At 39.9% G+C, this 27779-nt stretch overlaps 1 protein-coding gene across 1 annotated transcript in view; it reads left to right on the top strand.

Annotated features, from left to right (window-relative positions):
• ASXL2 (ASXL transcriptional regulator 2) overlaps positions 1–27779 on the top strand; it is a 2483396-nt gene that overhangs the window by 1112851 nt on the left and 1342766 nt on the right. The window contains exon 4 of the mRNA XM_044062884.1: positions 18138–18276. Coding sequence (XP_043918819.1) covers positions 18138–18276 — 139 coding nt within the window. The remainder of the gene's footprint in view (positions 1–18137; positions 18277–27779) is intronic.

Here is a 27779-nt window from a genome sequence, read left to right as displayed (position 1 = left end):
TGCAGGGCCTTATAGCTGGTCCTAATGCTATCTAAATTCCTCCTCCCAACCATACCTTTGGGAATCTACCCAAATGTAATGACTGCAACAGTGAAACACGAAGAACATAGTACAGTTGTGTACACTTATCATAAATGTAGATGTTCGAGTGTATTCACTGTTGCAGTCCTGGTTACCCTCCCTCCAGCCCCCTAACTTCTTTTTGGCTATACCTCTATTTTCCTTTACTATGCTTAAAAGCCTTTTTGGCATATTTGCTTTTTTGTTGGAGGTATATCATTGTACTTTTATATTTAATTGCTTCCCATTTGGGGGGCACATGACATCTGGGGTAAGAAAAACTGATGTAATGGCATCGGCTGTATGTTTTATATCCCTGATGACCTGACGTCATGGAAGAATGGACAGCAACCGACACAGGACCCAAGACTTTGTTAATCAGGCCGACTGAGGGCTACCTGCAAGCAGATAACCCAAATGTAATGACTGCAGCGGTGAATACACTCGAACATCTACATTTATGGTAAGTGTACACAACTGTACTTTCCCTCACCACTGGGTCTACTTTTAGGGATGTACTATCGATATTATAATTTGCAGGCATATCTGATTTATCGAAGGGTATGATCACACATTTGTTTAGTATTTAGTCTCAGACCATGGTTTTGGCACCAGTTGTTTGTCATGTTTAGGCCTGTTTGTAGGATGTCAGCATCAGCTGGGAAGTCAGTGATTGCTCCCAGCTTACAGTCATTGGTGAACTTGATGAGACAGAGGTTCTCAACATTGGCCTTCACTTCAGAGAAATATATACCAAGCAGGAGGAGTCCCAACACTGAGCCCTATGGGACACCACCAGTAACAGGTTTCTTATCAGAAGAGGATTAATCTATCTGGACAATGTGTCCTGTCAGTGAGACAGTCTGCTATTTATTTTGAAGATGTAGGGGTTTATGCTTGTATGTCTTCAAGTGAGGGATTGTGTTGAAAGCTTTGATCAGGTAAGTGGTGTGTATCGTTTTACCGTCATCCACAGCCCTGGTGACTTTCTCTATGAAGTCAACCAGAGGCAAGACCTCCCTCTGATAAAGCCATATTGGGTCTGGTCCAGTGTTTGGAGAGTTCCTTTGTCTTTATTGATCAGGTCCATGATAATTCTGTCCATGGCCTTGTAGGTAAGACTGGCAAGCTTATGCATCTGTCGTTCTCTGTCAGTTAATGCCACCCCCCCTTGTGCAGGGAGATTTGTTGCAGTTCTCCATTCCTGTGGGACAAAGCCTGTCCAGAGGCTGTGGTTAAAGAGGGTTTCTAGTAGCTCTGATAGATTATGTTTTACATTATTTAAGAAGCATCCTGGAATGTTGTCGGGACCCATGGAGGCTGTGTTTTTCACTTTAGCAAGTGCAGTAAGGTCCTGTTCCCTTGTAATGACCAGTAGGGGGATGGTTGCAGGTATTTCCTTTGATGTGGTAGGAAGTGATCGGGGGGGGGGGGGTTGAAATTAAGTTGTTGGCCAGCAGGTTTGCTGTAGTTTCAGGCTGGTGTTAGTGTTTCCGTTCATGACTCACTTAGCACATTGATGAGTGTTTTTGCTGAGTTTACGAACATAATTTAAAAAAGCCTTATGGTTATCTTTCATCTGTGAGGCTATCTTTGCCCCATAGTTTGCTTTGGTAGATTTGACCAGCTCTCTAATTTGTTGTTAAGCAGGGAGTGTCTTTTTGCACTGCTGTCAGTTCCTTCTGTCCTTTGGAGTGAATTTTTTACTTTCCTTTGGTTGAATAGCCTATTTATGCTACGGATCCACAATGGTGGTTTATTTTTGCCAGTAATCATAGGTTTGACTCAATCAGGTACTGCCTTTGCTATGCAGCTATGAATGTGTTGTACAATGCTTTTGTGTGCCGCTCAGATTAGGCTTTAGCGTCATCTGGGTTCAGTGGGTCTTGAAAGTTTAATAAGCTGTCACTTAGTGTGAGAAAATTAGCTTTAGCAAAGTTCTTAACAGATGTTCTTCGTGTTTCACTGTTGCAGTCATTACATTTGGGTAATCTGCTGGCAGGTTGCCCTCAGTCGGCCTGAATTCCAAAGTCTTGGGTCCTGCGTCGGTTGCTGTCTCCTCTTCCATGAGGTCAGGTCATCAGGGGTATAAAACATGCAGCCGACACCATTTTCTTTAGTCTTTCTTGCCACGCGGTACCCAAAGCAGAAGCATTTCGCAAGTGCCAGTCGGCCGACTACTGAAATATTTGAGTTTGAGTTTCAGAACCGAAGTCTTCACTAAAGCTAAGTACCCCGTTGGGGAAACTTTTTTCTTGCTCCATACCGATGTCAGAAAAAGTTAATAATTGTATTACTTGTGGGAAGCAAATACCTCATAAGGATTTCCATTTATACTATATTCCTTTCCCAGGTCCTGATCACAACGTGCCTGGCTGTCGGTTTTGTGCTAGATTTAACCAACGCACTATTAAGCGTCGGTATATTTTTGCTTCAAAGTATTTTGGAAACAGATTTAACTACCCAGAAATGTCGTCGGATAGCAATCCGACTACTGGAGTACATAAAAAATGCAAAGAAAAGGGCAGAGAAAGGCAGTCGAGATCCAAAATCGATGACGAAGCTTCTCTTAAGCCAGTCGCCGGTACACAATGAGGCGCTTTTGCAGCCCCTGATACCCGCTACCTTCGAGTCGCAGGCCTCTACCGACACCCATTTGCATTCCGCAAGATACTCAAGGTATTGGACCGACGGATGTATCTCCCTCCTTACCTCTGGCTCCCAGTAAGCCTGACAGATATTACAGGGTCCCTGACTCACATAAGTTTTTATTTAGAAACCCTGCTGCTGATCCTGAAACTATTTCACAGGGTCCAAAGGGAGTTAAGGCTTCAACAGCAAAAAATCCTACCCCCTCTGACAGAGATTCAAGGGCACTGGACAGATGGGGAAAAAAGGTTTACACATCTGCAACCTTGGCAATCAGAGCCTTAAACTGTCAATTTCATATGCTTAAGTATCAACAACATGTTATGGGATTGCTGAAACAGAAAATTATGTTGATTTCCGAATGTGCAGAAAATAAAGAATTGCAGGAATTATTGCATGCAGCTGAACAGGTTGGAAAGCATACTTTGCAATGTGGTTTTGACTCCTTAGAGGCCTCCTGCAGAGCCGCAATTACTGGATATGTGATTAGGAGGCATGCCTGGCTAAAGGAACAAAATTTGTCTGATCATGTTAAAGTTAAATTGCTAGATGCACCTTTACAGCATGATACTCTGTTTAGTATTAAGGCAGAAGAGGTTTTAAAAAAAATGGAAGACAAAGCTAAGTGTATGCAGATTGTTAAAGACTTTTTTCAAGTGCAGCCACCAAGATTCAGTAGACACTGGCCTACAAAGAATTGGTCCTTTCCTGTGTCAGACAGAGCTCAAAGGGGAAAATCCAGACGCCCTAAGGGTTCCAGATACCAGGCGCAAGATTCATACAGGTCAAAGTAATGGGGTGCTTCTACCTCCAAATCTGGAGAAGATAAAGCCCAAACCTACAGAAAACGGTCCCAATGACTTCCCTCTGTGGGTGCTAAACATAGTATCACAGGGATACAGATTCCATTTCCATACTCTGCCAGTGGCAAACGGATGGCCAGATCTGCCAAAAAATCAATGGACAGAGGCACAGAAACAGGTTACGTCCCTCATGGATATGGGGGCCATTCAGCCAGTACCAGAACAGGAAAAAGAACAAGGTTTTTACTCAAGAATGTTTTTGATACCCAGAAATGACAAGGCCTGACTGCCAATACTGGATTTATCGATTTGAACACATACCTGGACATTCCAAAATTCAAAATGCTGACTTTGCAGCAGCTTCTGCCCATGCTGGGCAAGAATGCTTGGCTGGTGACTTTAGACCTAAAAGAGGCATACCTGCCTGTCCCAATAAGGCAATCGTGTAGAAGATACCTCAGATTCAAGGCTGACTCAATGCATTACCAATTCTCTGCACTGCCCTTTGGCTTATCTACTGCGCCCAGGATCTTTACAAAGTGCCTGGCACCAGTGATTGCATTTTCCAGACAAAGAAGTATACAAATATATCCTTACTTGGACGACTGTCTCATTCAAACAGAGAACAAGAGCATTCTTCTTCAACACCTGGCATTTGTGAAAAGGCTTCTAACATGTCTCGGGTACACAATAAACAAAAATAAATCACAACTGGTACCCTCTCAAAAGATAACATTCTTGGGTGCAAGCTTGATTACAACTGCCAAGATGGCTTACCTCACGCCAGACAAGCAAAGGCAACTGACTACTTACTTCAAACTGATGGCAACAAAAACCCAGTTATCTGCAAGACAAATTCTGTAGGCTTTGGGCTTCATGGCATCCTGCATCCTACTGATTCCGTATGCAAGACTGCATATGAGGAAACTTCAACAGTACCTAAAAAGTTTATGGAGTCAACATTGTCACAGTCTGGAAACAATGACTCCTCCCATTCCCTGCCTTAAACAGGAGTTTCTATGGTGGGCAAAGGCATGTCACCAAAACATGGGACGGCCCTAGACTCTACCCCCTGCCAGCCAAATCTTAACAACAGATGCATCAGATTATGCTTGGGGGGTCCACATGGCGAGAAGATGCATTCAGGGCATATGGACCCCCCAAAACAAATGCATCTACATTTCAACCAGAAAGAGATGCTAGCTGTTCAAAATGCCCTGACAGCCTTCAAGGACTTACTTCAACCAGGACAACTACTGCTAAACACGGACAACACCACGGTTATGTGGTACATAAACAAGCAGGAGGACACGCACTCATACCCCCTTTGCAGATTAGCCATGGCACTGTAGGATACACTTTGACTTACCAAATACATCTTCAAGCTCAATTCCTGCCAGGAAAACAAAATGCTCTGGCAGACGACTTAAGCAGAAACCTTATGGATCCTCACGAGTGGAAACTAGATCCACAAGTCTTCAGCATGATAACAAAGAAATGGGGGAGCCCAGACATAGATCTGTTTGCCTCTCCTCAAAATTACCAATTGAAAAGATTCTGCACAAGGACTTATCACAGACAAGCATGGAAAGTGGACGCCCTCTCCTTCAGTTTACGCCTTTCCTCCACTGCCTCTTCTTTCCAAGGTCCTCCTAAAAGTCAGACAAGAAAAGCCAAAGATGATACTAATTGCCCCGGACTGGCCCCGCCAGTACTGGTACCCAGTCCTAAGGAACTTGTCTCAATACCCAGCTTGGACCTTGCCTCAAGGACCTCAACTGTTGTCCCAGCAAAACAATCAGATCCTGCACAATCAACTCCAGACACTGAACCTGGCAGCATGGCTGATCATATAGTTATACAAACAACACCTCTCAGTAAAGCTGTGATGGATGTCATTTTGGAAGCCAGAAGGCCTAGTACTAGAAAATCTTATGCTGATAAATGGAAGAGTTTCTGTGCTTGGAACCAAGCACAAGGAACTGATACAGCTAGAACCACATATTCCTCAGATATTACAATACTTGACTGAGATGCTTGACAAAGGCCTATCTTTCTCATCAATTAAAATCCATGCCTCTGCCATTTTGGCTCATTACAATACAGAACCACCAATCTTTTCTCATCCTTTACTAAAGCAGTATCTTAGAGGAGCCAAAAATTTAAGGCCTCCTAGAAGATCACCAATACCTGCATGGGACCTCAATTATGTGTTGGAAAAGCTCACCCTGCCTCCATTTGAACCAACTGCTATTGCTGATATAAAGTTCTTATCATGGAAAACAGCTCTGCTACTAGCAATTACTTCAGCAAGAAGAGTTTCAGAGCTACAGGCCCTCATTGCTGTGGAGCCTTTTATCATATTTTACCCAGACAGGGCGTCTCTGAGGACAAATCCAACATTTATGCCTAAGGTGGTTTCCAGTGTGGCTCTTAACCAAACTATTCATCTGCCAAACTTTTATCCAAATCCGCAGAGCAAGGGGGAGAGAATTCTGCATTCCTTGGATGTACACAGACAGCTAAGATTCTACTTGAGCAGGACTAAAGCTCTAAGAAAAACTGGGCAATTGCTAGTGACATATGCTGCAGGATCAGAAGGAAAGGCTGTTTCAAAGTGGCTAAGCCACTGTACTCGTTTCTGCTACTTACACCATGGTAAACCTGTGCCCAAGGGCGTTAGGTCTCATTCCACCAGAGCTGCAGCTACTTCAGCAGCCTTTCTAAGAGGAGTACCAACAAAAGACATTCTTGAGGCTGCTACTTGGAGTTCTGTCCACACCTTTACAAAGCATTATCATTTGCCTCTCTACTCTTAAGTCCAGGGCAGGCTTTGCCACTGCAGTTCTGCAGGGCATTATAGCTGCACCTAATGCTGTTTAGCTCGAGCCTCCCAACCATAGCTTTGGGATTCTACCCAAATTTAATGACTGCAACAGTGAAACACGAAGAACATAGTACAGTTGTGTACACTTACCATAAATGTAGATGTTCGAGTGTATTCACTGTTGCAGTCCAGGTTACCCGCTTGCCATCCCCCAATCATTCTGGAGTTTATCTTTCCTTCTCTATCTTCTATAACCTATGTGGTGTATTTGCTTGTAGATGAAGGTAAAGTTTATATTGATGCATGTATGTATGTATGTATATATATATATATATATATATATATATATATATATATATATATATATATATATATATATATATATAGCACCTGATATCTGGGGCAAGAAAAACTAAAGAAAATTTCGTCGATTGCATGTTTTATACCCCTGATGACCTGACGTCATGGAAGAGGAGACAGCAACCAACGCAGGACCCAATACTTTGGAATTCAGGCCGACTGAGGGCAACCTGCCAGCAGATTACCCAAATGTAATGACTGCAACAGTGAATACACTCGAACATCTACATTTATGGTAAGTGTACACAACTATACTGTTTGGTGTTCGAATGGGGTTCTAGGTTAATTTTAATACAAAAGGAGATAATTTTGTGGTCAGATTTTACCAGGGAGGAATTAATGCATGGGAAGAAACATCATTCCCTCATGTTTGTGACTGTTAGGTCCAGGATATTTGTTTCTGTAGTTGGGGAGCTAACTAGTTGCTTCAGAATCAAACCGTGAACGACCCAAGGTAGTCAAAGAAATTTATTTAAGCGCTTTTCGTCAGCACAATGAGCTGACTTCTTCAGAAACAAAAACCACTGGCAGCATAACCATTATAAAGGCTAACATCCATTTACGTCATAACCAATAATTCAATTAGTACAATTTAAAATAGTATGAATTTTAAAAAAAACTATTTAAAGGCACAATGACCGTTAGTGGTAGCAAACATCACATCCCTATGAACATGCAAACAGCACAAGTACATAAATCAAGTCAACTTGTTGATATAAAAAATATAAAAAATATAATAATATATAGTGTATTAAATGTTGCAACAATTAAATAAACATACAATACTGTTAAAATTTCAACAATTTTTAACCCTAATTGTATTATACTGTTAGTTCATGGTTTGAAGCCTACATAGGTTCATAGGTTCATACTAGGCTATCTGCCCTAGGGCATTTATAAGCCTAGCCAGAGTATGTTTGGCTTTCGCCACCCATTTTAAATTAATTTTGCTATGCCCTTTTTCGAGGTTAGTATACTGTGCCTCTGTCTAACAGTGACACAGAAGTGATACCCGGGGTAAACCTACGATCTCCCATCCACTCATCAAGATTCCTCTTGAAGAGAGTCAATGAGGGACTCTGCCTAACCTGGACTGGGATTTTATTCCAGAGTGAAGGGAGCCTCTGGGTTATGAATCTGTCCCTCCAGCATGTCCTATTTATTTCAGTGCTGAGGTTCAAGTCTCTCGAGCATGTAGCTCGATGGGATTTGGATTTTTTGAGGTGCAGCATGTCCCTTAATTCCGGGTTGGACATGGCCTTATACGTCAGGCACAGGTCACCTCTGAGCAGGCAGTATGCCACTGAGTAGAGCTGGAGTTTCTTTAACCGGGCAGCATATGGCATCTTTTTGAGCCCTTTGACCCTCTTGGTGAGGTACTTTTGGGGTCTTTCCAGTTGCTGCAGGTGTTTGGTAAGGTACATCCCAAAAGGGGCATTGTACTCGATTATGGGCCTGATGAGGGATGAGTAAAGAGGCACAATGACCTCCTCTAATCTAGATGTGAATCCCTTCATGATTAGGTGGGCTATATAAAATGTTTTTCTAACCACTTTGGCCACGTGGTTGTCAAATGAGAGATTGCTATCAACTTGGGTCCCCAGGTCCCTAATTTATGTCACTGTGTATAATGTTGAAGCATCAGAGACCCCAAAATTGTTCTAAGTTACATAAAACATGTTCATAATTGAACACAGTTTATGAAAAATAGTTAAGAAAAATAATAATGTATATAAATATTTATGTTGAATATCTTTTTATAATTATATAACTGTAAATAGATGTAATAGTGCATGAACGGACAAAAATTTAGGTTAAGGAACAAATTTGATTGTAACACTAACCACATTACCTACTTATCCAGGTGTACATACTGTTTAGCATTTTATATCGGTAAAACTGAAAGAAAACTACGTGAAAGGATGTACGAACACCTGTATGCCATTAGAAAGGGGAAATTAGAGAACGCACTTGCTAAACACACGGCAGCCTACCCAGACCATAGTTTTAGATTTATGGTAATTGACCATGTAAAAATTGACCCGAGAGGGGGGTCCTAAAAATTTGAAACTGGAAGAATTGGAACTGAAGTGGCAGGTGAAACTGAGTGCATACAGCTTCCCAGGACTGAATGAGTCTTGTTCAATAGGAAGTCTATTAAAATTGAATAGCTTGAAGAGATGAAGGTCTTGTTACTTGATACACACTTTTTATGGTACTTATTTTTATGGTACTTGTTTTTGTGTATAACTTTGTGGATTAGCTAGTTTTAACTAATGTGATCATAAACTTATTAAAACTATTAATCATGACATCTATGACACTAGGTATGTCTAACTCATCATAAACAACTCAAACTACTAAAAACGTTATCAAGTATATGTGTTATTTGGGAAACTACATATACTTTAAGTATTTTACATTATAGTAGCACCACACACACAACTTTCTTATGTCCCTAAGGAAATTTGTTGTGAAAACATTCATTTTCTTTTTTAATATATTATTATTACTATATGCACTATTACATCTATTTACAGTTATATAATTATAAAAAGATATTAAACATAAATATTTATATACATTATTATTTTTCTTAACTATTTTTCATAAACTGTGCTCAATTATGAACATGTTTTATGTAACTTAGAACAATTTTGGGGTCTCTGATGCTTCAACATTATACACAGTGACATATGTAGGCTTCAAACCATGAACTAAAAGTATAATACAATTAGGGTTAAAAATTGTTGAAATTTTAACAGTATTGTATGTTTATTTAATTGTTGCAACATTTAATACACTATATATTATTATATTTTTTTATATTTTTTATATCAACAAGTTGACTTGATGTATGTACTTGTGCTGTTTGCATGTTCATAGGGATGTGATGTTTGCTACCACTAACGGTCATTATGATTTAAATCGTTTTTTTAAAATTCATACTATTTTAAATTGTACTAATTGAATTATTGGTTATGACGTAAATGGATGTTAGCCTTTATAATGGTTATGCTGCCAGTGGTTTTTGTTTCTGAAGAAGTCAGCTCATTGTGATGACGAAAAGCGCTTAAATAAATTTCTTTGACTGCCTTGGGTCGTTCACGTCTTGTTTTTGTTTTCTACGTCTGGTTTTGTATCTTGCTTTATAGTTGCTTCAGAATGTTTGCATATCTGAAGTCCAAAAACCTCTAAGCAAGTGAATTACGGGTTCCACAAGTCTCCCAGTTTATGGAGGGGTAGTTGAAGTCACCCATAGGTATAGTGTTAGGCTGAATGTTAAGAGATTTCCAGTAGGTTTAGGTAGGAGGTATGATTTTCCAGACTCATGTTAGGGGATCTGTAGCTAGCAAGGCTATGACAGGGGGTCGCAGCTATGGTTAGCTGGACATAGAGCAGTTTAAGCGAGTGATGTTGTTGGACCAGTCTAGCAGTGTACTTATCCTATATGAGCACTGGGACATATCTTCCCTTTCTTTTTATCCTGAGTTAAGGGGGAAGAAAATGTATGAAAGGCATTGTAGCCTTTGATAACTGGGGTGTTTTCCATGGTTCTGAACCGTGTTTCAGTGACTGCACATGTTTCTGCTTTCTCCAGGATGTGGAGTGCTTCCAGGGAGTGCAGTTTTTTTTTTTAATTTAAACACCTAGCACTGAACAGCAATACCTTTAGGTAGTGATTTATGTTATGTTGGAGGATTTAGCAATTTGGCGTGGCCTAAAAAATGCAGAAAGGTGATAGATAAAATTTTTGCCAATGGCAAGTGCAGACCATCTCTAGGAAAGCATTGTGGTTTGTCAGTCATGTCTCCCCAGGCTGACAGATATTGGATTCCCTTGTTGTGACTCCAGAAACTAAGCCAGTTGCTGAAATCAATAATTTTTTTGCTGGTACTGTGGCATTATCATTGGTTAAGATAGGATTCTACTCAAGGCTAGATTCATACATGCCTGGGACACATATTCATTGAGCTCCATCATGTCTGTCTTTATGTAGTCCTGCGAAGTATGTCTTAGGTTGTTTATGCCCACATGGACTATGACAGTGTCATACTGGTACTTGTATTTTAAAGACTTAAGTGCATGCGTAATCTTGTAGATCTTGGCTAGAGACAGACAGATCACTGTGATCTTCTCTATGTTTAACCTAGTAAGTGTAACATCAGTATGTCTTACAGGGGAATCCCCAGTAAGTAGGATGTTTGACTATGTGGTGTTTTGCCCTACAGGCTCGGAAGCGGGACTACTATGATTTTCAGAGTTCTGTTTTTGGTGAAGTGCTGTCTTTTTTTTGAGTGTGCGTGGGTCTACTGAGAGATTTTTTTAGGAGGTCGTGGAGGTTTGGGTAGATAACATGTGATTACCTCCGCACATGTGGACCTTTGTGTTTGTTTCTTAGTGTTGGTAGTGAGTGTTTTGGATGTAATGCTGGCAACCTGGTTTGCATTCTTCATGTGTGTGTGAGAACATTGCCTCTAATGACATTGTGTATCTACACCTCTCACACACACTGTGCTTGTTCTAAAATTAAATGGTTGCCATTGAACATGAGGCAGTTACTACACTGCCTCAAGATGCCCATATTCACTAGGCCAAAAACAGAGATGACAGGGAAGTGCCTATCCATTATACCATATCCTTAGTAGATGGGATGGAGTAGGGGAAAGTCACTTAAAGGTCTAAGTGAGAGTTTTTAATAGTATACTATTAGATGAATTGTAGTGGTGCAGACCTCTGCACAAATTGGCAGCTCTTTGAGCAGCTATGAATAGTGGCAAACCACGGAGAGTGTTTCCTGTACAGGATTTTAAACTGGAGAGGTTTGCCTATATACAAGGCATGGGTAACCTCAGTTGCACAAGACATTTAAACAAGCAGAATGAAAGACTTTTACACACTTAAGCCCTCAGGCCAATCAGATAAACACACAGTAAGCCTTCCACCAGCAGGTCCCAACTCAGATGGGTTGAATCAGCCCTCTGCTCCCAACTGAGTGCAGGATAAAACCCTCTAAATGTAAAACAAACTGGTTTTGAGCTCAAGTGCAGTAACAAATGCTTTACAACAAAAGGCAAAACTCCTGCAGTATCAGGGGTCCTTGGGAATAAGTTCACAAACCAAAACAATGTTACCAGGAGGAAGAAAGACTTTTAGACAGTTAAGCCTGCAGGCCAATCAGATACACACAATAAGCCTTCCACCAGCAGTCTCCAACTTCCATGGGTTGAATCAACCCTCTGTTTCCACCAGAGTGCAGAATAAAACCATGTTAATGTAAAGCAAACTGATTTTGAACTCAAGTGCAGTAACAAATGCTTTACAATAAAAGGCAGAACTCCAACAGTATAAGGAATCCTTGGAAATGAGCTCACAAACCCTGAGAAAAATTCCCAGATACAGAAAATGTGGGTAAATGTAGGAGAACGACCAAGCGCAGTACAGTAACAAACAGATTGCATTTCTTTAACAACTGCAGAAGAAAAACAGTGATAAAATTCAACAAAATCAATAAATGCCGCACAGAACTGTTAAATAATGCTGAGACAGTTAGAGCAAGTGCAAAAAATATACTTACATCAGTTTTGTTGGTCCACAGATGGTTTTAAATGCAACCCAAGGTCTTATTTTCACGTGTCCAAGCCAGGCACAGGGAAGCTCTGAATAAATGAACACATTCTCACAGAAATGTAATTCTATTGTACCAGCAGGATGAAAGACTTTCACACAGTTAAGTCCTCAGGCCAGTCAGCTAAGCAGACAATAAATCTTCCACCAGCAGTTCCCAACTCAGATGGGTTGTATCAATCCTCTGCTCCCACCAGAGTACAGAATAAAACCCTCTTAATGTAAAATGAACGGGTTTTATGCTCAAGTGCAGTAACAAATGCTTTACAACAAAAGGCAGAACTCCTGCAGTATCAGGAATCCTTAGAAATAAGTTCACATACCCTGAGAAAAGATCCTCAAATACAGAAAATGTGCATAAACATAGGAGAACATCTACAAACACAGAAAAGCTTAGAAGTACTTGGCAAACTCGATTTTGCAGTATTAGTGAAGGTTAGGAAGTATCAGAACACTGTTAAAATGACCAAAGAGCAGTGCCGTAACAAACAGATGGTGTTTCTTTAACATGTGCAGGCTGAAAAACAGTAATACATTCAACAAGATTAATAAATGCTGCACAGAACTGCCAAATAGCACTCAGATAGATAGCACTCAGGTAGAGCAAATGCAAAATGCATGCATACATACATACATATATCATCTTTCTAAGTCCACATATGGTTTTAGATGCAGGCCAAGGAATTATAATCACAGGTATCCAAGGCAGGCACAGCAAGCTTTGAATAAATGAGCAACTAATTGTCACGCCTTCCTTGCGCAGCATGGTAAGAGGTACATCTGTATGTTTTACACTTGAGTTACCTGTAACAAGAATGTTTGATTGGGTCAATGCCTGCCTTACAGGTTTAGTATCCATGACTTTGGGACTACTTGTGCTGCATGAAGAGGTAAGCTTAAGTTGCTGAGTGTGCTTTGTGCCTGTGTTGTGTATTGGAGGTCTTTGAGGTTTAGGCAAGTTAATCTTCAGAGCCTCAGCATGTGATGGGTTATGTGTTTTGTGATGGCATTGGTAAGGTGTTGTGTTTGGTGTACTGCTGATGCTTTTGATATCCGAGTTTACTGTGTGTGAGATTTTGTTTTCAAAGATATTATGTATGTACATCTATCACACACTGTATTATGTTGTTTGGATAATAGATGAACATCAGACAGCATGAGACAATTCTTACACTATCTCAAGACACCCATCTCAATCAGGCTGGCTACAGAAGTTGTGGAGAAGTGCTGGTCCATGAGTCTGACAGAAATGACTAATGAGCAGGGGTGACTATTACTGCTTGGAGTTTGGTTTGTTAAGGATAATGTTTAAATTCTCAGTAACACGTCCACCCAAAGTTTAATGCAAAACAACTAGCCTGGAAAACTTTTCCTGCTATCAAAAGGAACCAGCAAACTAATTATAGTAAAACATACTAATTTACATTAAAATCAGTGCAAGCAGTATTAGTACAGCCACTATTATGTAGTTTTATCAAAGGTCTTCTAGCCTAGTGAATAGTTAAAGGGTTCATACTTATGTCCATATTCCCAACAACCAGTAAATGGAGAGAGGGAGGGGAATTATGTTGTCAAATTATCATAAGGGACAGGCAACAACAGATAACCTGGATTTGAATTAAGAGCTCAACTCCAGCAGGACTTCACGTTCTTATTAGTTTGGACCCAGTTATTAGTATGTTCCTTTTGATTTTTTGTTTTCCTCGATTAAGAATGAAGGATTATGGTCATTTATGGAATTTGGTAGGGTTCCACGTGATACTACGCTTCTTGTAGCATTTGTCTGTGATGGTTATGTCTTGAATTAACTGAGAGAATTTGTATAGATTTATGATTGGTTGTTATCCTATAGAAGTTAGTTCATTAGGCCAGTGGAATGTTCATGTCTCCTAGCAAGATTATTAGTGCATGTTAAATGAGCCAAGAGTGGATGTCTTCTCGGATATAGATATTATTAGGGTTTGGTTGTGGGAGTATGTAGAATGAAGTAATGTGGATCTGAATGTAGGGATTTATAATTAGGGCAGTGAGCAGAAAATTTCAGCAAGTGAGAAGAAGGAATAGATAGTTGAGACTGTTGTACATTCTACATATTGGAGAATAGGATACATGTTCCTCCACCTTTTGTTTGTCTGTCCAGTCTTGTGATGTTATAACCTAGAAAGAAAATCTCTCTATTTGTTATTTGGGGTTTCTGTAAAGGCTAAGATGTCGGTCTTTTGGTGTTCTACCCATGAGTGGAGTTCTTTAATTTTATGGCAAATACTTCTAGTATTTAGATGGCAGATTTTTATGTTGTTGTGTGAATTACTGAGTTAAGAGTTATTGTATATTGGGCCTGGGTTAGTTGTATGTCTGCACTTAATAAAATGTGTACTGAGGAGTGTGGGAAGAGGTTGTATAGTTTTTAGAACTGATTTTAATAATAGGTCAGTAAAATTCTTATTATGGGATTCTGATGGGGCTAGTAGATTTAACTAGATGATGGGTATGGTTTGCTTATGTAGATGAAGGGAAAATGTTAAGTGATGATTTCATTTTTTGAGAAGCGCTGTGCTTGTTGTAAAAGTTATTGTAGTAATTTAGTGTTAATAATATGAAAAAGGAGTAGTAGTAGGAGTTTACTATGATTTGTATAAGGCAGCATTGTGTGTATGTTGCTAGGACTTCATGTAGACCCTGATTATTGTAGAGACAGTACATTTGGGTAAAGCATTGTGATACCACATAAAATGTGTTATATCTGTCATAGGTTGACTTGGGTGTGGTTTATGTAAGTATAAAAGGAAACGCACCGGGGGGGAGTGGTAGGGGAGCAAAGTAAGTGCAAACAGACCAGGTACTGGAATTGAATGTCCACACATATGAACAGTGGAACTGATTCAGCCATTGGGGGGGGCTGCACGTTAATGTCCATCATTTAAAAATGAGCGGCAAGAAAGTATCAACAGCATTGCCAAAAACAAAGTAATTATCTTAGATGTTGTCCAGTAATTTTAACTACAGATTGCTCTGTGCATTTACAGCTGTGCCAGCCATCATAGGACACTGTCTCATTGCTGTCCTTTAAACATTGTTTGTAGTACAAAGAGATTCAGATGTTGTGACTGCTGTCAAGTAAAATTAGAGAGAACTACGTTTTGAAAAGTTTTCTCAGTGACCCTGTTAATAATTGACAGAGTAACAGATGCTCCTGCAGTACATTAGCAACACACAACAACTCTGTGATAGAAAAAACTAAGGTGCTGCCTATGAGTGTCATGGGACTGTAGGTTCAGGTCTGCTGTAGAAATCAGGTTTGACTTTAGCTGTTCCACACATCTGCCTCTGATGGTATTGTTTGAAGTGTTCAGATGAAGAGGTCTATGAACATTATGGAAGTATAGGTTCAGGTCTTCTGTAGAATTGAGGTTTGGCTTTATTTCTGTTCCAGCACTGACAGAATTGTCTGAGGTGTTTATTATTTGATATCATTGTTTAATGTGTGTGTGCTGGACATGCAGCTTGCTTATGTCCTGTTGGGGGTGGAATTGTGCAGAGTGGAGTGAATGTTTTCTCCTCTGTCCCAGTGTGGTGGCATCATGCACTCCAAATATAGGAGCTGAAGCTTTTCGACGAATTCTGAGAGAAGGTTGTCATGTAGAAAATTCCAAGTGTCACCCATTGAAGATGAAACTGTCTTGTTTTCAGTTGTAATGTATATTCTTGTTCTGTCGAACATTCCTAATTATAAAACGTGATTCAGAAACAGGTCGCTATGCAACTCATTAATATAAACTTGCAACAAACATATGCACTGTGCACTCCAGAAGGATATGGCTTGTTTGCAGGGATTCATATAAACTGCAGTGCTTTGGGGATAGGTGTGTACACCATTCAGAATGCTACCTAGGCTGACTAGATGGGAAACACCAAATGCTTTCAATGAGCACCTTTAAGGATGCATGGATCTTGTCATCCCTAGCAAAACCAAGACTCACTCCCCTAAGGGAAGGAAACCTGTCTGGTGGACCCCTGCTATAAACAGGCTATACAATAGAAGAAGGAAACTAGTTCAGAAAAAAAGCAAATCCCAAGAAGGAAAGACATCCCTGATCAGTATCAGTAAGAAACTAAGGTCCCTCATAAAATCCTCCAAGGTTAACTTCGAAAGAAAAATAGCAAAGGATTCAAAAGATAACCACAAAGCCTTCTTTAGCTATGTCAAGAATCTAAGTGGCAACTCGCAGATGTGCTCTGAGCTAGTGCAAAACAGCACAAAATATACTGAACCCACTGATATTGCCAACATCCTGGCAGATAGATTCAGTGCAAACTTCACCCCCCTCTCACCCCCAAAAGGGCCCACAACAATACCGGAAAAGTGTAGTGTCCCGGAAATCACAGACATGCAGGTGAAAATAGCCCTTTCAAAAGCCAAAAGCACACCGTCAATGGGGCCAGATGGTGTCCTAGGCTGCGTCTTGGACGAACTACAGAACGAACTAACCCCCCACACTGTTCAACCTCAGCCTCTCCACAGGCTACATGCTCATAGAATGGCGCACAGCAATGGTTATTCCGCTCCACAAAGGAGGGGCCACAACTGACCCTGGTAACTATCGCCCCATAAGCCTGACTAGCCTGGTCTGCAAAGCTATGGAGAGCATCATCATGGAACTCATTAACAAAGACATTGGGAACCTCCAAACACTTGACCCGACCCAGTTCAGCTTTGTTAAGGGCAGATCATGCCTACTAAACCTGGTTGACTTCTTCGAGGCAGTCACCAAGGCCATAGATAAGGGGAAGGTAGTTCACACAGCCTACCTTGACCTCGCCAAGGCTTTTGACACCATTCCCCACTTGGGAATTATAGGAAAAACTCACCAGCCTGAACATAAACCCCTACATCACGAGATGGGCCCCATGCTTTGGAACAAAATTCCTAACTACATTAGGCAGAGCCCCTCACTAACACTCTTCAAGAGAAACTTTGAGTGGATGGGTAACAGAAAATACATCCCTGGGATCACTTTATGGGCTCTTCTTGACAGAGGCTCAGTTAATTAATCAATGGGGCAGCAAAAGCCAACACACTCTGGCTAGGCTTATAAATGCCCTCGGGCAGATAGCCTAGTACCTACCTATGAACCTAAGTGTGTGTGGGTGTAAATGCTGATTGCTGACAAGGTGGGATATCTAGGTGGGGAGAAACTGATCACTCTCATACCAGACATGGGTTCAAAGGGAATGTTAGGCATGATACTAACAAAATGGGAGGACTCAGATTATTGACAGGTTGGCCTTTGAATATAAGGTACTCTGACTGCTTCCTGGCTAATGGTCCATATTTCTGTACCTTTTTGTCAGTTTTTGTTTCTCAGCTTTACTGGCTGGATGACGTTATGCAGATCAATATTCTTTCTGGATCATAGACCATCATCTCTGAATTTCATTGCAGTACCTTGTCTTCTTTTAGTTTATTGATGATGGCATGTTTCAGAACTTGAGAGGGGGGGGGGTTATAAATCATGATTCCTTGTTGCATTTTATGTCAAGTACATAGGTCTTGTTCTGTCCATAGCACATTCCCACAATGAAACAGGAGAATGGAAACTTGCAGACTGCTCCATTCTTAATTTCATTTTCCTTTTTCATCTGAATATTCTGCTCTGTCTGCATTTCAGTCATTATTAATTTCTTTATAATTGTAGTTCTATTTACTGAACTGTATTTAAGATAATATAATTTTGACAGGGATAAGAATGGCAAATATTTACTTGCAGATATAAGCATTACATGACTGAACTAGCTGGTGTCATTTCCAGAAGGACGGTGCAGACGGGGTGACAGAACTGTCAGAAGGGTCTGAAGAGAGCAGTGACAGCCAATCAGATTCACAAAGTACAGAGAACAGCAGCAGCAACAGCATCAAGGAAGTGAAGAGGTGCAGGTGGACAAGGAAAGGTAAATCATCTGGTGCTTCTATTCAGACTTTTAGAACCTTTTCTGTAGCTGCAGTGAACTACAGTGTAATAGTATGCATTATAAGTCATAGCAACAATAACGGTTCGAGATCATTAAGCAGCATGCAGTGCAAACCTTGTCTGAGTCAACCTCAAATGTTTTCATGTTGTGTAAGTAATAACAAATGATGGCTTAATTTATGTTATAAGTAATACCAACCATAAGTGTTTAAGAACATCAAGCAACATGCAGTGGAACATTTGTCAGTTTTAACCCCAAATTTTTCCATATTATGTAATAACAGCAAACACATTCTTTTTTTCTGCCATTCCCATCCCAGCTTGAATCTCTGTGTCAGAATGGGAGCTGCTGCTTTAAATGTTTACTAAAATTTTATTCTTCTGACATAATTTTTCAGAATGCATTGACTTTTTTCTTTCTTTATTTATTTATTTATTTTTATGTCCATTGTAGTTTTAAGGAAGTATAGCATTTCTTTTGTTTTAAAGTTACTGTTACTCCTTTTCTATAAAAAACATAATTAAATCTGTTTTTTTCATTTTAATATTAATTTAATAGTTATGTTTTCATTTGCACATGATTTGATAAAATGACTGTATTGTTTCAAGCTTTGATGGAGTGTTGACTTTAACTGCGTATAGCAATTAAAAATTCGTAAGATTTTGAAAAAAAATTTACTCATTATTGGGTGGCTCAGTTGTACAGTGGTTCATTTTACAGCATCACAAGTCTTAGTGCTGTGGTTCAGTTCTGAACCATTTATACAGAAGCTTTGTGTCCTCTGACTGTCCACATGGTTTCCTCACTGGATGATCTACTTCCTTCCAAATCCCAAAGACATGTTACTAGGTGAATTGGACATTCTCTCAATTGCCTGTAGGTATGTGTGTGGTGTTTGAATCAGTGTATTTAAACATCTGCAATGACCGGATCCCATACAGGATCACTTCACTGACTTGCGCCCATTGCTTGCAGAGACAGGCTAAGGTTACCTATAATCCTGAACAGGATAAAGCTAGTATCATTTTCAGCTTCTGTAAATGGGCTTTTTTCTTCACATCACCTTGAAAATGTTTGAGAAATATGAAGTATTCACTTAATTTCTTTTTTTCACAGAAGCCAAGGCTTAAACAGAGTCTCATTTCTGAATGCAAAAAAGTGGGACAGCAAAGATTTTATCGTCTTTGCTCATTCTTTTTTTGTATTTTTGTATCCTTTTTTTTCACCCTGTTCCCCATCACCTGGATACACGTTTTTCATGGAATGGCTATCATACAGGCTACCAGGAAAGGTTATTTCCATTTACTGGCCAAGATCTCCCCCTCCCGCATTTATCTGAAGGCCACCTCTGACTTTGTCTGGATGTTTGCATGTTCCTGTTCCTGTGAAGGCTACCATGCAGATGAAGTTTGCCATTGCTAAGCACTTCCCTAATTATGGTGCTTCATACTGTACACCTCTCCCACCAGCCCATTTTGGCATTGTACTTTTTTAAACCACCTTCCTGCCACAGGATTGCAACCCTATGCCAACTGCTCACTGCCACCTTTCCTCGGCCAGCTCCACCAGCACCTGTGGGACTATCCTTTCTATATTTTTGGAAGTAAAATCATACTTAAACATCAGTGGTCAGTACTGACTATACACACAATCCCAGCTTGTATAAATGCACACAGAGACAGAGACACACCACACATATACGTATAGACACACACACACACACACACACACACACACACACACACACACACACACACACACACAGACACACACACATATTTTTTGGGCTTCCTATTGAATTGTCAGCACTCCAAATGCTGAATGAGGAAGTGTCAAACGAAAAAGAGCAAATCTTGAAAATTGCTCTTCTTGCTAAAACTTCTTTACCCCTCACACCCCCTGAACTTATATTTTTGAACTTGGAGATCACCTTACCTTGGAGAAAAGGGAATATTCCAAGAAATGGCATCTTAGACTTAGTATATGTAAGTCCATTCTTTCAGCCATTCAGTCTGTGTGTTTCAGGACTCACTGTAGTGGTTCCTGACATTTCAAATGGTTACCCATTTTTTGTGATGTTGAGTTTGAAAAAGGCAGACGTACCATTACGTGTCTCTTGTGAATGAGAAGTTCCCACAGTATTAGTCCAAAAAATAAGATATTAGCCAGTTAATGAGGCACTGATTGTCAGTTGGTGCTGCACAGAGTTAACCTGCAACAAGATAGGAAGTTAATTTCTCATTAAGAGGTTCAGAAGGGTGAAATTGAACTTAACCAACTTCTAGACATATCCATGATGCATGAGTGTAAGTGTTTAGTTGAAATAGCTTTTATTAAATTATGTTTTTCTTGTAATCTCACAACTCACTATTGCCCATAAAATACTGCACCAACCTGATAACACCCCTATACTCTCACAACTTTTTATCCCTTATAGCAATCTTACGTCCCTTCGATCCTCTTGTAAACTCTTGGCCAGATCTATAAAGTCCAACAACTCAGCTGGCGACTCCCTATTCACTAATTCTGTAGGTAGAATATGGAATCTTCTACCTAGGGATATAACACTGATCACTTCTTTACCTCTCTTCAAACATAAAATTAAACTGTACTTCCAAAATCACTGGCTTTGTTCTTGTAGTACACCTGACTAACTTTTTTCACTCTACCCCTATCGTTTCATCTGCTCTTATGTTTAACTTATCAGTTAGGTTACTACCAAGATTACCCTATGCCCTTTGGACTCCTTCTTTGCTTAGACCTACTCCTCTCTTTCTCTCCCCTCTCTTCTCTTTGTCTTCTCTTTTGACTTTTCACTTTTCGACTGTTCTACTGCTTCTTCCTCTCTTCTAACTTTTGTGTTACTCCCTCTTTTCATCTACTCGTATCATTTCTTGTTAAGCTACTACCAAAATTATCCTGTGCCCTTTGGATTTCCTTCTATGCTCGGACCTACTCCTCTCATTCTCTCCCCTCTCTTCTCTTTGTCTTCTCTTTTGACTTTTCACTTTTCGACTGTTCTACTCCCTCTTCCTCTCTTCTAACTTTTGTGTTACTCCCTCTTTTCTTCTTGTCTCTTGTACTCTAATATCTTTCTTTTATTACATGCTATCATTTTGGTGTCCACTTTACTCCATTAATTAATATGCTCTGTAATCTGATTCTGTCACTTTGTCTACTAGAGTTTAGTGTGGCTTGTCTTTTTGTTAGATTTTGTTAATAATTAGCTTATTACTACATTTAATATTGTTGTATTTTCTGTGGAGCTTTTCTCCCCGGGCCTCTACTGAAAATGGAAATAATTCCAGCTAGACTAGCCCGGTCAACAAATGTAAAATAAATAAAAATAAATAAAATAAATTTAAAAAAAAGTATAAATGATAAGTGCACAAGCTAGCTTATGTTCAGTGCTTTTTCAATTGTTTACATTACTTTTTTTTAAAGGGTCCAGCCTTTATACTTCACTAAAGCTATGTAGCATGACATCACTTCCTTAATCCCTGTGATTTCAGAAAAGACTTTATGCTCACTTTTTCATTTAATCCTGGGGAATGATAGCCCTAAAATGACATTTCCATTTGTATTCTATTTCTTCCATTTGTGTTACTACATCTTGATTCCTGATTCTCAAATTAACAATTTAAGAATGGTAAATTCAAACCGATGAGTATTCTCTTCCATATTAATATGCTTAAACAGGGGGTTAGTGATCACATTTCTGTTTATTTCCAAAATGTGATCACTAATTCTGTCTTTTAACCTTCTGTTCATTTTTCCTATATAAAAGGCATCACATTTTTGACCAGTGCCATGTGTACTATATTTTGTGTAGCACATGTCCCTGTGCAACTCAAATTGAATTTTTTTTTTTGTGAATAGGTTTATAATATAATTCTTCTTATAAATAATCTTACTTGTTGACATTTCCAATATGGAAAAGTACCACATTTGTCAGTAATAATTCTTTTACGCATATTCTGTTCTTGGGAAATTAACTTTTGCTTTAAGTTTTTGATCTTTTATAAGAAAAATTCAGTATATCTGGAATTATGTTTTTTCATAAATCAGAGCTTGCAAAATCTGCCAATTTTTTCATAACTATCCCTATGACATCCATAGTTTGCCTGTTATATGTGATAGTCAGTCTTACTTTCTTTTCTTTTATTCTGTTGTTATATTATTCGGTACTACTGTAAGTTCTTCTCCCTCATTTTTTCTCTCTGAGTAATATATAACTCTGTTCTTTATCTGGCATATCTCTTGAAATAATGTTCCTAATTCAGTCACAGCATCACCTCTGTCCCTTAATTAATTCACTAAAAATTCTATCTTCCTTTTTATCTTTCTATACTTAGTCTTGATATTCTATGGAACTGTAACTGAACTTGTTGTATCTTTCGGCTTTTCCCGGTTAGAGGTTGCCACAGCGGAACTCCGGTCTGCTAATGATTGGCACGCCCATTCACGCATGTCTCCACACAGAAGACGCTTTAGCTGAGAATCAAACAGATCAACGTTTTACTGTGAGGCGACAACGCTACCGCAGCTACATTTTTGAAAACATGTAAAGGATACATGCTGTGTCTATGAAGAAAATTATTCCTTCTCATAGGTTTATGGTAGATTGTAGTACCTAATTTACGCTTGTGGATCAAGAATTCATCTAGAAGTTGGTTTTGGTTTTATTTGTGACTGTTCCCTGGCTTATCTGCTAGAGCTACCTTTCTTGTTCATTTGAAAAGAAGCTTACCTACAAGACCCTGGAGGTTTGCTTTATGATAGTTCATTTGGGGGATAACTTATGGAGCATACCTGAAAGAATCACTTGGATTACAGAGCTGGAATGAGGCCCTGGTTGAGGCCTACAGTCTGAGACTTCTTAAAGTCAGACAGTTTCCTGAAGGAGCAGTAGGGGACTATAAGTAGTTGGTTGAATGTACCCAGAAATACTGCTTTATTTGTGTTTTGAATAGCAAGCCTAGTAGGCCATTATTTTTATTTTATCTGTGGATTTTGAAAAAAGACTCTTGTTTTATGCAAACTAGTGCCTCTAGTGGTTCGTTGAACTTACACTGGTAGTTTACATTTGGCTAAGGATTCCCCATACCTCTTTGACCAAGTGTAGTACATTCTGGGCTACTAATTCACTATAGAATCTTTGGTCTTGTTTGCCCTTAGTGCTTGTCTACTGCTGAAATTTTCCTTACAACCCCATGCATGGATGACTTATTGAAAAAGTTAACAAGCCTGTAAGAGTACAGATGCATGATTTAAAGCATATATTTAACTAATGCTATAACCTAACAGCAACAGTAAATTGAAAATGTTAGAGATTTCAGCAGTAGGCAGATTTGAAACAAAATACTGCCTAGTAAAATAAAAAAATGGGTATTGCAAAGTGATTCCAACAATTCAGATAAGATAGTAACTTAGTAGAACACATAACAGTTAACGGAACAAAGTTTAACACTGAATTGTCTGCTTCTAAGCCTACAATTGCAGTAAGAAATGTGTCATCTACTGTGAAAAAATAGTATGTATTAACTATGGCGCAAAATGATTCCTTGCAGTATTATACTAAATGTTTACTATTATCCCTGCAGTGGACTTGACATGACTGGACAGCATTTCTTTTACTTCTAAGAGCAAAACGTTTTTACATATTTTTGATAAAGTGTCCACCTAAAACACTTTACTATTAAACAGCAGCATGTTCAATGTCTATAAATTCAATCAATTAATTTTTTTTCTTTTGAAACTTCTGAGTATAAGTTCAGGGATACTTGCCTAATGATCAAACCACAACTCATTCAAGTTAAAACTCATCGATCCAATGACTTACTCACCCCCCTTTCCCCCAATATTGTGTGACTTGAATTTTTTATGTAATTTGAGGGGGCGGTGTTGCAGCCCCCAACAATACACAGAAGTTTTTACTTTTCCAGAAGTTGAAAAACTCAAGTCAGTAAGTGTCATCTATGATGAGTTCATGACTTGATCAAGTAATAGGAAGGCATCTACCTGGCTTTTTGAGCAATCTTCTAAACTTAGTGGACATTCTGGATTCACATGAACACTCTTCTACTTACTTTCTGACTGTAATGCTTTTTGGGACATATCTTTGAATATTTTCTGTGACTATTTGCTGAAGGTAGAATGAACACATTTACTTCTTCTTCTTCTTCTCCTTTCGGCTTTTCCCAGTTAGGGGTCGCCACAGCGGATCATCTGTCCGCACACAGGATTGGCAGTGAAGTTTTACAGTGTCGAGTTGCCAGCCCAGCGCCCAACCTTCCATAGAAGGCACACACACACTCACACCTAGGGCCAATTTAGAGTGTCCAATCCACCTACTGCATGTCTTTGGGATGTGGGAGGAAACCGGAGCACCCGGAGAAAACCCACGCGACCACAGGGAGGACATGCAAACTCCACACAGAAGGCACCCCAGCCGAGGATCGAACCGGAGAACCTCTTGCTGTGAGGCGACAACGCTAACCGCTGCACCACCGTGGCTGCCCATAATGAACACATTTACTATTAGATAGAATTTATTTTGAGTAAATGTTTTCAGTTTCTTCTCCACAACTTTCCATCTTTACTACATACCATGTGATTTTTGTTGATCACATTATTTTACAACCACTCCTTTTGGCTGTTTCTCTGGGGAACATTCCTTTATTTTCATTGTGCCCCTGTATAAGGAAGAGTAACACATTTCTACGTTGTTTTTGTCTTAGTTTCCCCTTCTCTTGAACTGAACTCATTCTGCAGGATGAATTATACAACTAGTTGTAGTTGTGTGTACATTTTATATATATATATATATATCTATATATATATATATATATATATATATGAACCTATACTTCAACCTCAGCACTGAAATAAATAGGACATGCTGGAGGGACAGATTCATAACCCAGAGGCTCCCTTCACTCTGGAATAAAATCCCAGTCCAGGTAAGGCAGAGTCCCTCATTGACTCTCTTCAAGGGGAATCTTGATGAGTGGATGAGGGATCATAGGTTTACCCCGGGTATCACTTCTGTGTCACTGTTAGACAGAGGCACAGTATACTAACCTCAAAAAAGGGCATAGCAAAATTAATAGCAAAATTAATTTAAAGTGGGTGGCAAAAGCCAAACACACTCTGGCTAGGCTTATAAATGCCCTACGGCAGATAGCCTAGTATGAACCTCTCTATATATATATATATATATATGTACACACACACACACACACACACACACACACACACACACACACACACACACACACACACACCTAGATATACATATAGGATTAATTCCCTTGGTCGTTGGCAAGAAGGTTGACTACAAAAGATTGACAATGTAAATGTCGATAGTCAGCTGTGCATGGATGAGGAAAATCCTCTCCACAGGCAAACAAAAATAAATAACATTGTAACTGATGTTGTCAATCTTCATTTATTCTTTACCTTTGGGTTATGGTTCTGACCGTCAGAATTTGCTCAGCCATTACATAGCTGCAACAGCCAAAAACTCTCGAATTAAGACTCTACCGACAATGCGCCCCTCTCCATATTATCTCAATCCCGTTATCTCTTGCAGCTAAGTGAAATTTTGTTATATTTTTCAACCTTATTGTAACTTTAATTTCACTTTCTTATATGTGTATGTATGTGTGTGTGTATATATATATATATATATATATATATATATATATATATATATATACACACATACTCGTTATCCTTTCTACCCACTTTTCTGTTGAGTGAGTGTGTTTTCTTACCAGTTGGCAATTTCTCAGTACCATTGCTGGTAGTGTCTTTCCCTCTCTTTATTCTTCCATAGGTATCTTAGCCTACCATTGTTGGTAGTTTGTGTGTGTGTGTGTGTGTGTGTGTGTGTGTGTGTGTGTGTGTGTGTGTGTGTGTGTGTGTGTGTGTGCGCGCGCGCGTGTGTGTGTCTGTGTGTATTCGCCTGTTGACACCTTGATTTGTTGAGTAACCCTTCAACATAGTCGAGAAACCAAAAAGCACTAAAGGGTTTAAGTAGTGCCAGGACTGCAGCCAGAAGATGCCCAATTCTGATGGGCATTCTTCCTGTGTATATTATTTAGGCCCATCTCATCTTTCCCAAGTCTGTTCTGTCTGCCAGGCTTTCATTACCCAGACCTTTACTGAACGTAAAAATCAATTAATGCTAAAACGACTAATTAAGTCCTCTTTTGAGAAGGCCTTATCCAAGACAGACTCGTCCACCTCAAAATCTGATTCCGGAGCTAAAAAAGGCCACTCTGTACCAATGTCTTCTTCAGTTCTGGTGGCAAAAAAGCATAAGCCTTCCACTCCTATTGCGTCCATGGAGCCAAAGGCTAAGGTTTGCAAACTGTCAGAACTGTGAACATCCTCTGCACTGTCTACTAGAGTGCCAGAAATTTCTGTGCCATCTTCGGTACCTACTCCTTTGGCATCTCAGTCGGCACTGGCATCTCCATCTGTGCTTCCACAGACTATGGAATCTCTGTCAGTGCCAAAATCCATAACTTACACACCTGGGACAAGGTAGTCTCCCTCTATTGACCCCTTTGTGGGACAACTCTCTAGCCCTTTCCTTGAAAGACCAAAATTCCCCTCAGGTTTATCTGTCAGAATCTACAGGAGTCTTACCTAGGTTGACGTCATGAGGCTGGTGGCTCAGCTGCAAGCGGCCAGCAGGTTTTCTGCCTCTTTCCAGACCCCGTCTCCCTTTTGGAGTTGGGGCGTTTTCTCCCAGGACTCCACTAAATCTTCCTCTTCTAATCTCTTCAGAGGGCTTAGATCCACCAACTCCGATATCCCTGGTTCCAGCTGCTCTGGTGCTGACAACCATTTCCCCTTCAGTTCCAGGATTTGCCTTGACTCCCTCAGTTCCTTCGGAATCAATGGACTCCTGAGGCCATAGCTTTGCTGTCAGGTCCGAGAGTTTCAGACCAGCTCCACTTTTTTATTCAGAGTCGCCCTTGGCTTTTTGAACCTCGACAGATGTGGGCTCTTCCTCGGCTCCTGCTCTGGAGGTGGGTCTCTCGGAGTGGGGTCTGACCTCGGTCCCTAGGTTGTCCTTCTTGGTTCTGGGCTCCCATCCCTCTTCGGAGGGGGGGGCTGCCTTCCAGGTTATGGAAATGGCACTGGCCTTGAACCAACTTGTTCAGAATGCTGAGAGCTAATATTGGTCTCAAGTCCCCTGTCTTTTTTGGCACTAAAAATAACCTTGAGTAAGTTGTCCCCTTCCACGTCGGAGTTGTATCACAAGACTCCTTCTTGCCCAGAGCTTCCACCAGCCTCCATGTCTGGACAGCGGGTGTCAAACCTGAAAGATGTCCCTGCACAGGACTCCCCTTCTTCAGAGTCCTTCTCAGAAATTCCCCCGAAGAAGACATGTAAGAGGAAACACTTAGATTCCCCTGAGGAATAAGTCATAGAAGACACAGACTGCAATGATGGTGAGGGTTCCC

Source organism: Protopterus annectens, chromosome 2.part1 (genome assembly GCF_019279795.1).
Source record: "Protopterus annectens isolate FY-2018-M chromosome 2.part1, PAN1.0, whole genome shotgun sequence".
Taxonomy (NCBI): domain Eukaryota; kingdom Metazoa; phylum Chordata; order Ceratodontiformes; family Protopteridae; genus Protopterus; species Protopterus annectens.
This window is presented reverse-complemented; position numbering and strand designations above follow the sequence as displayed.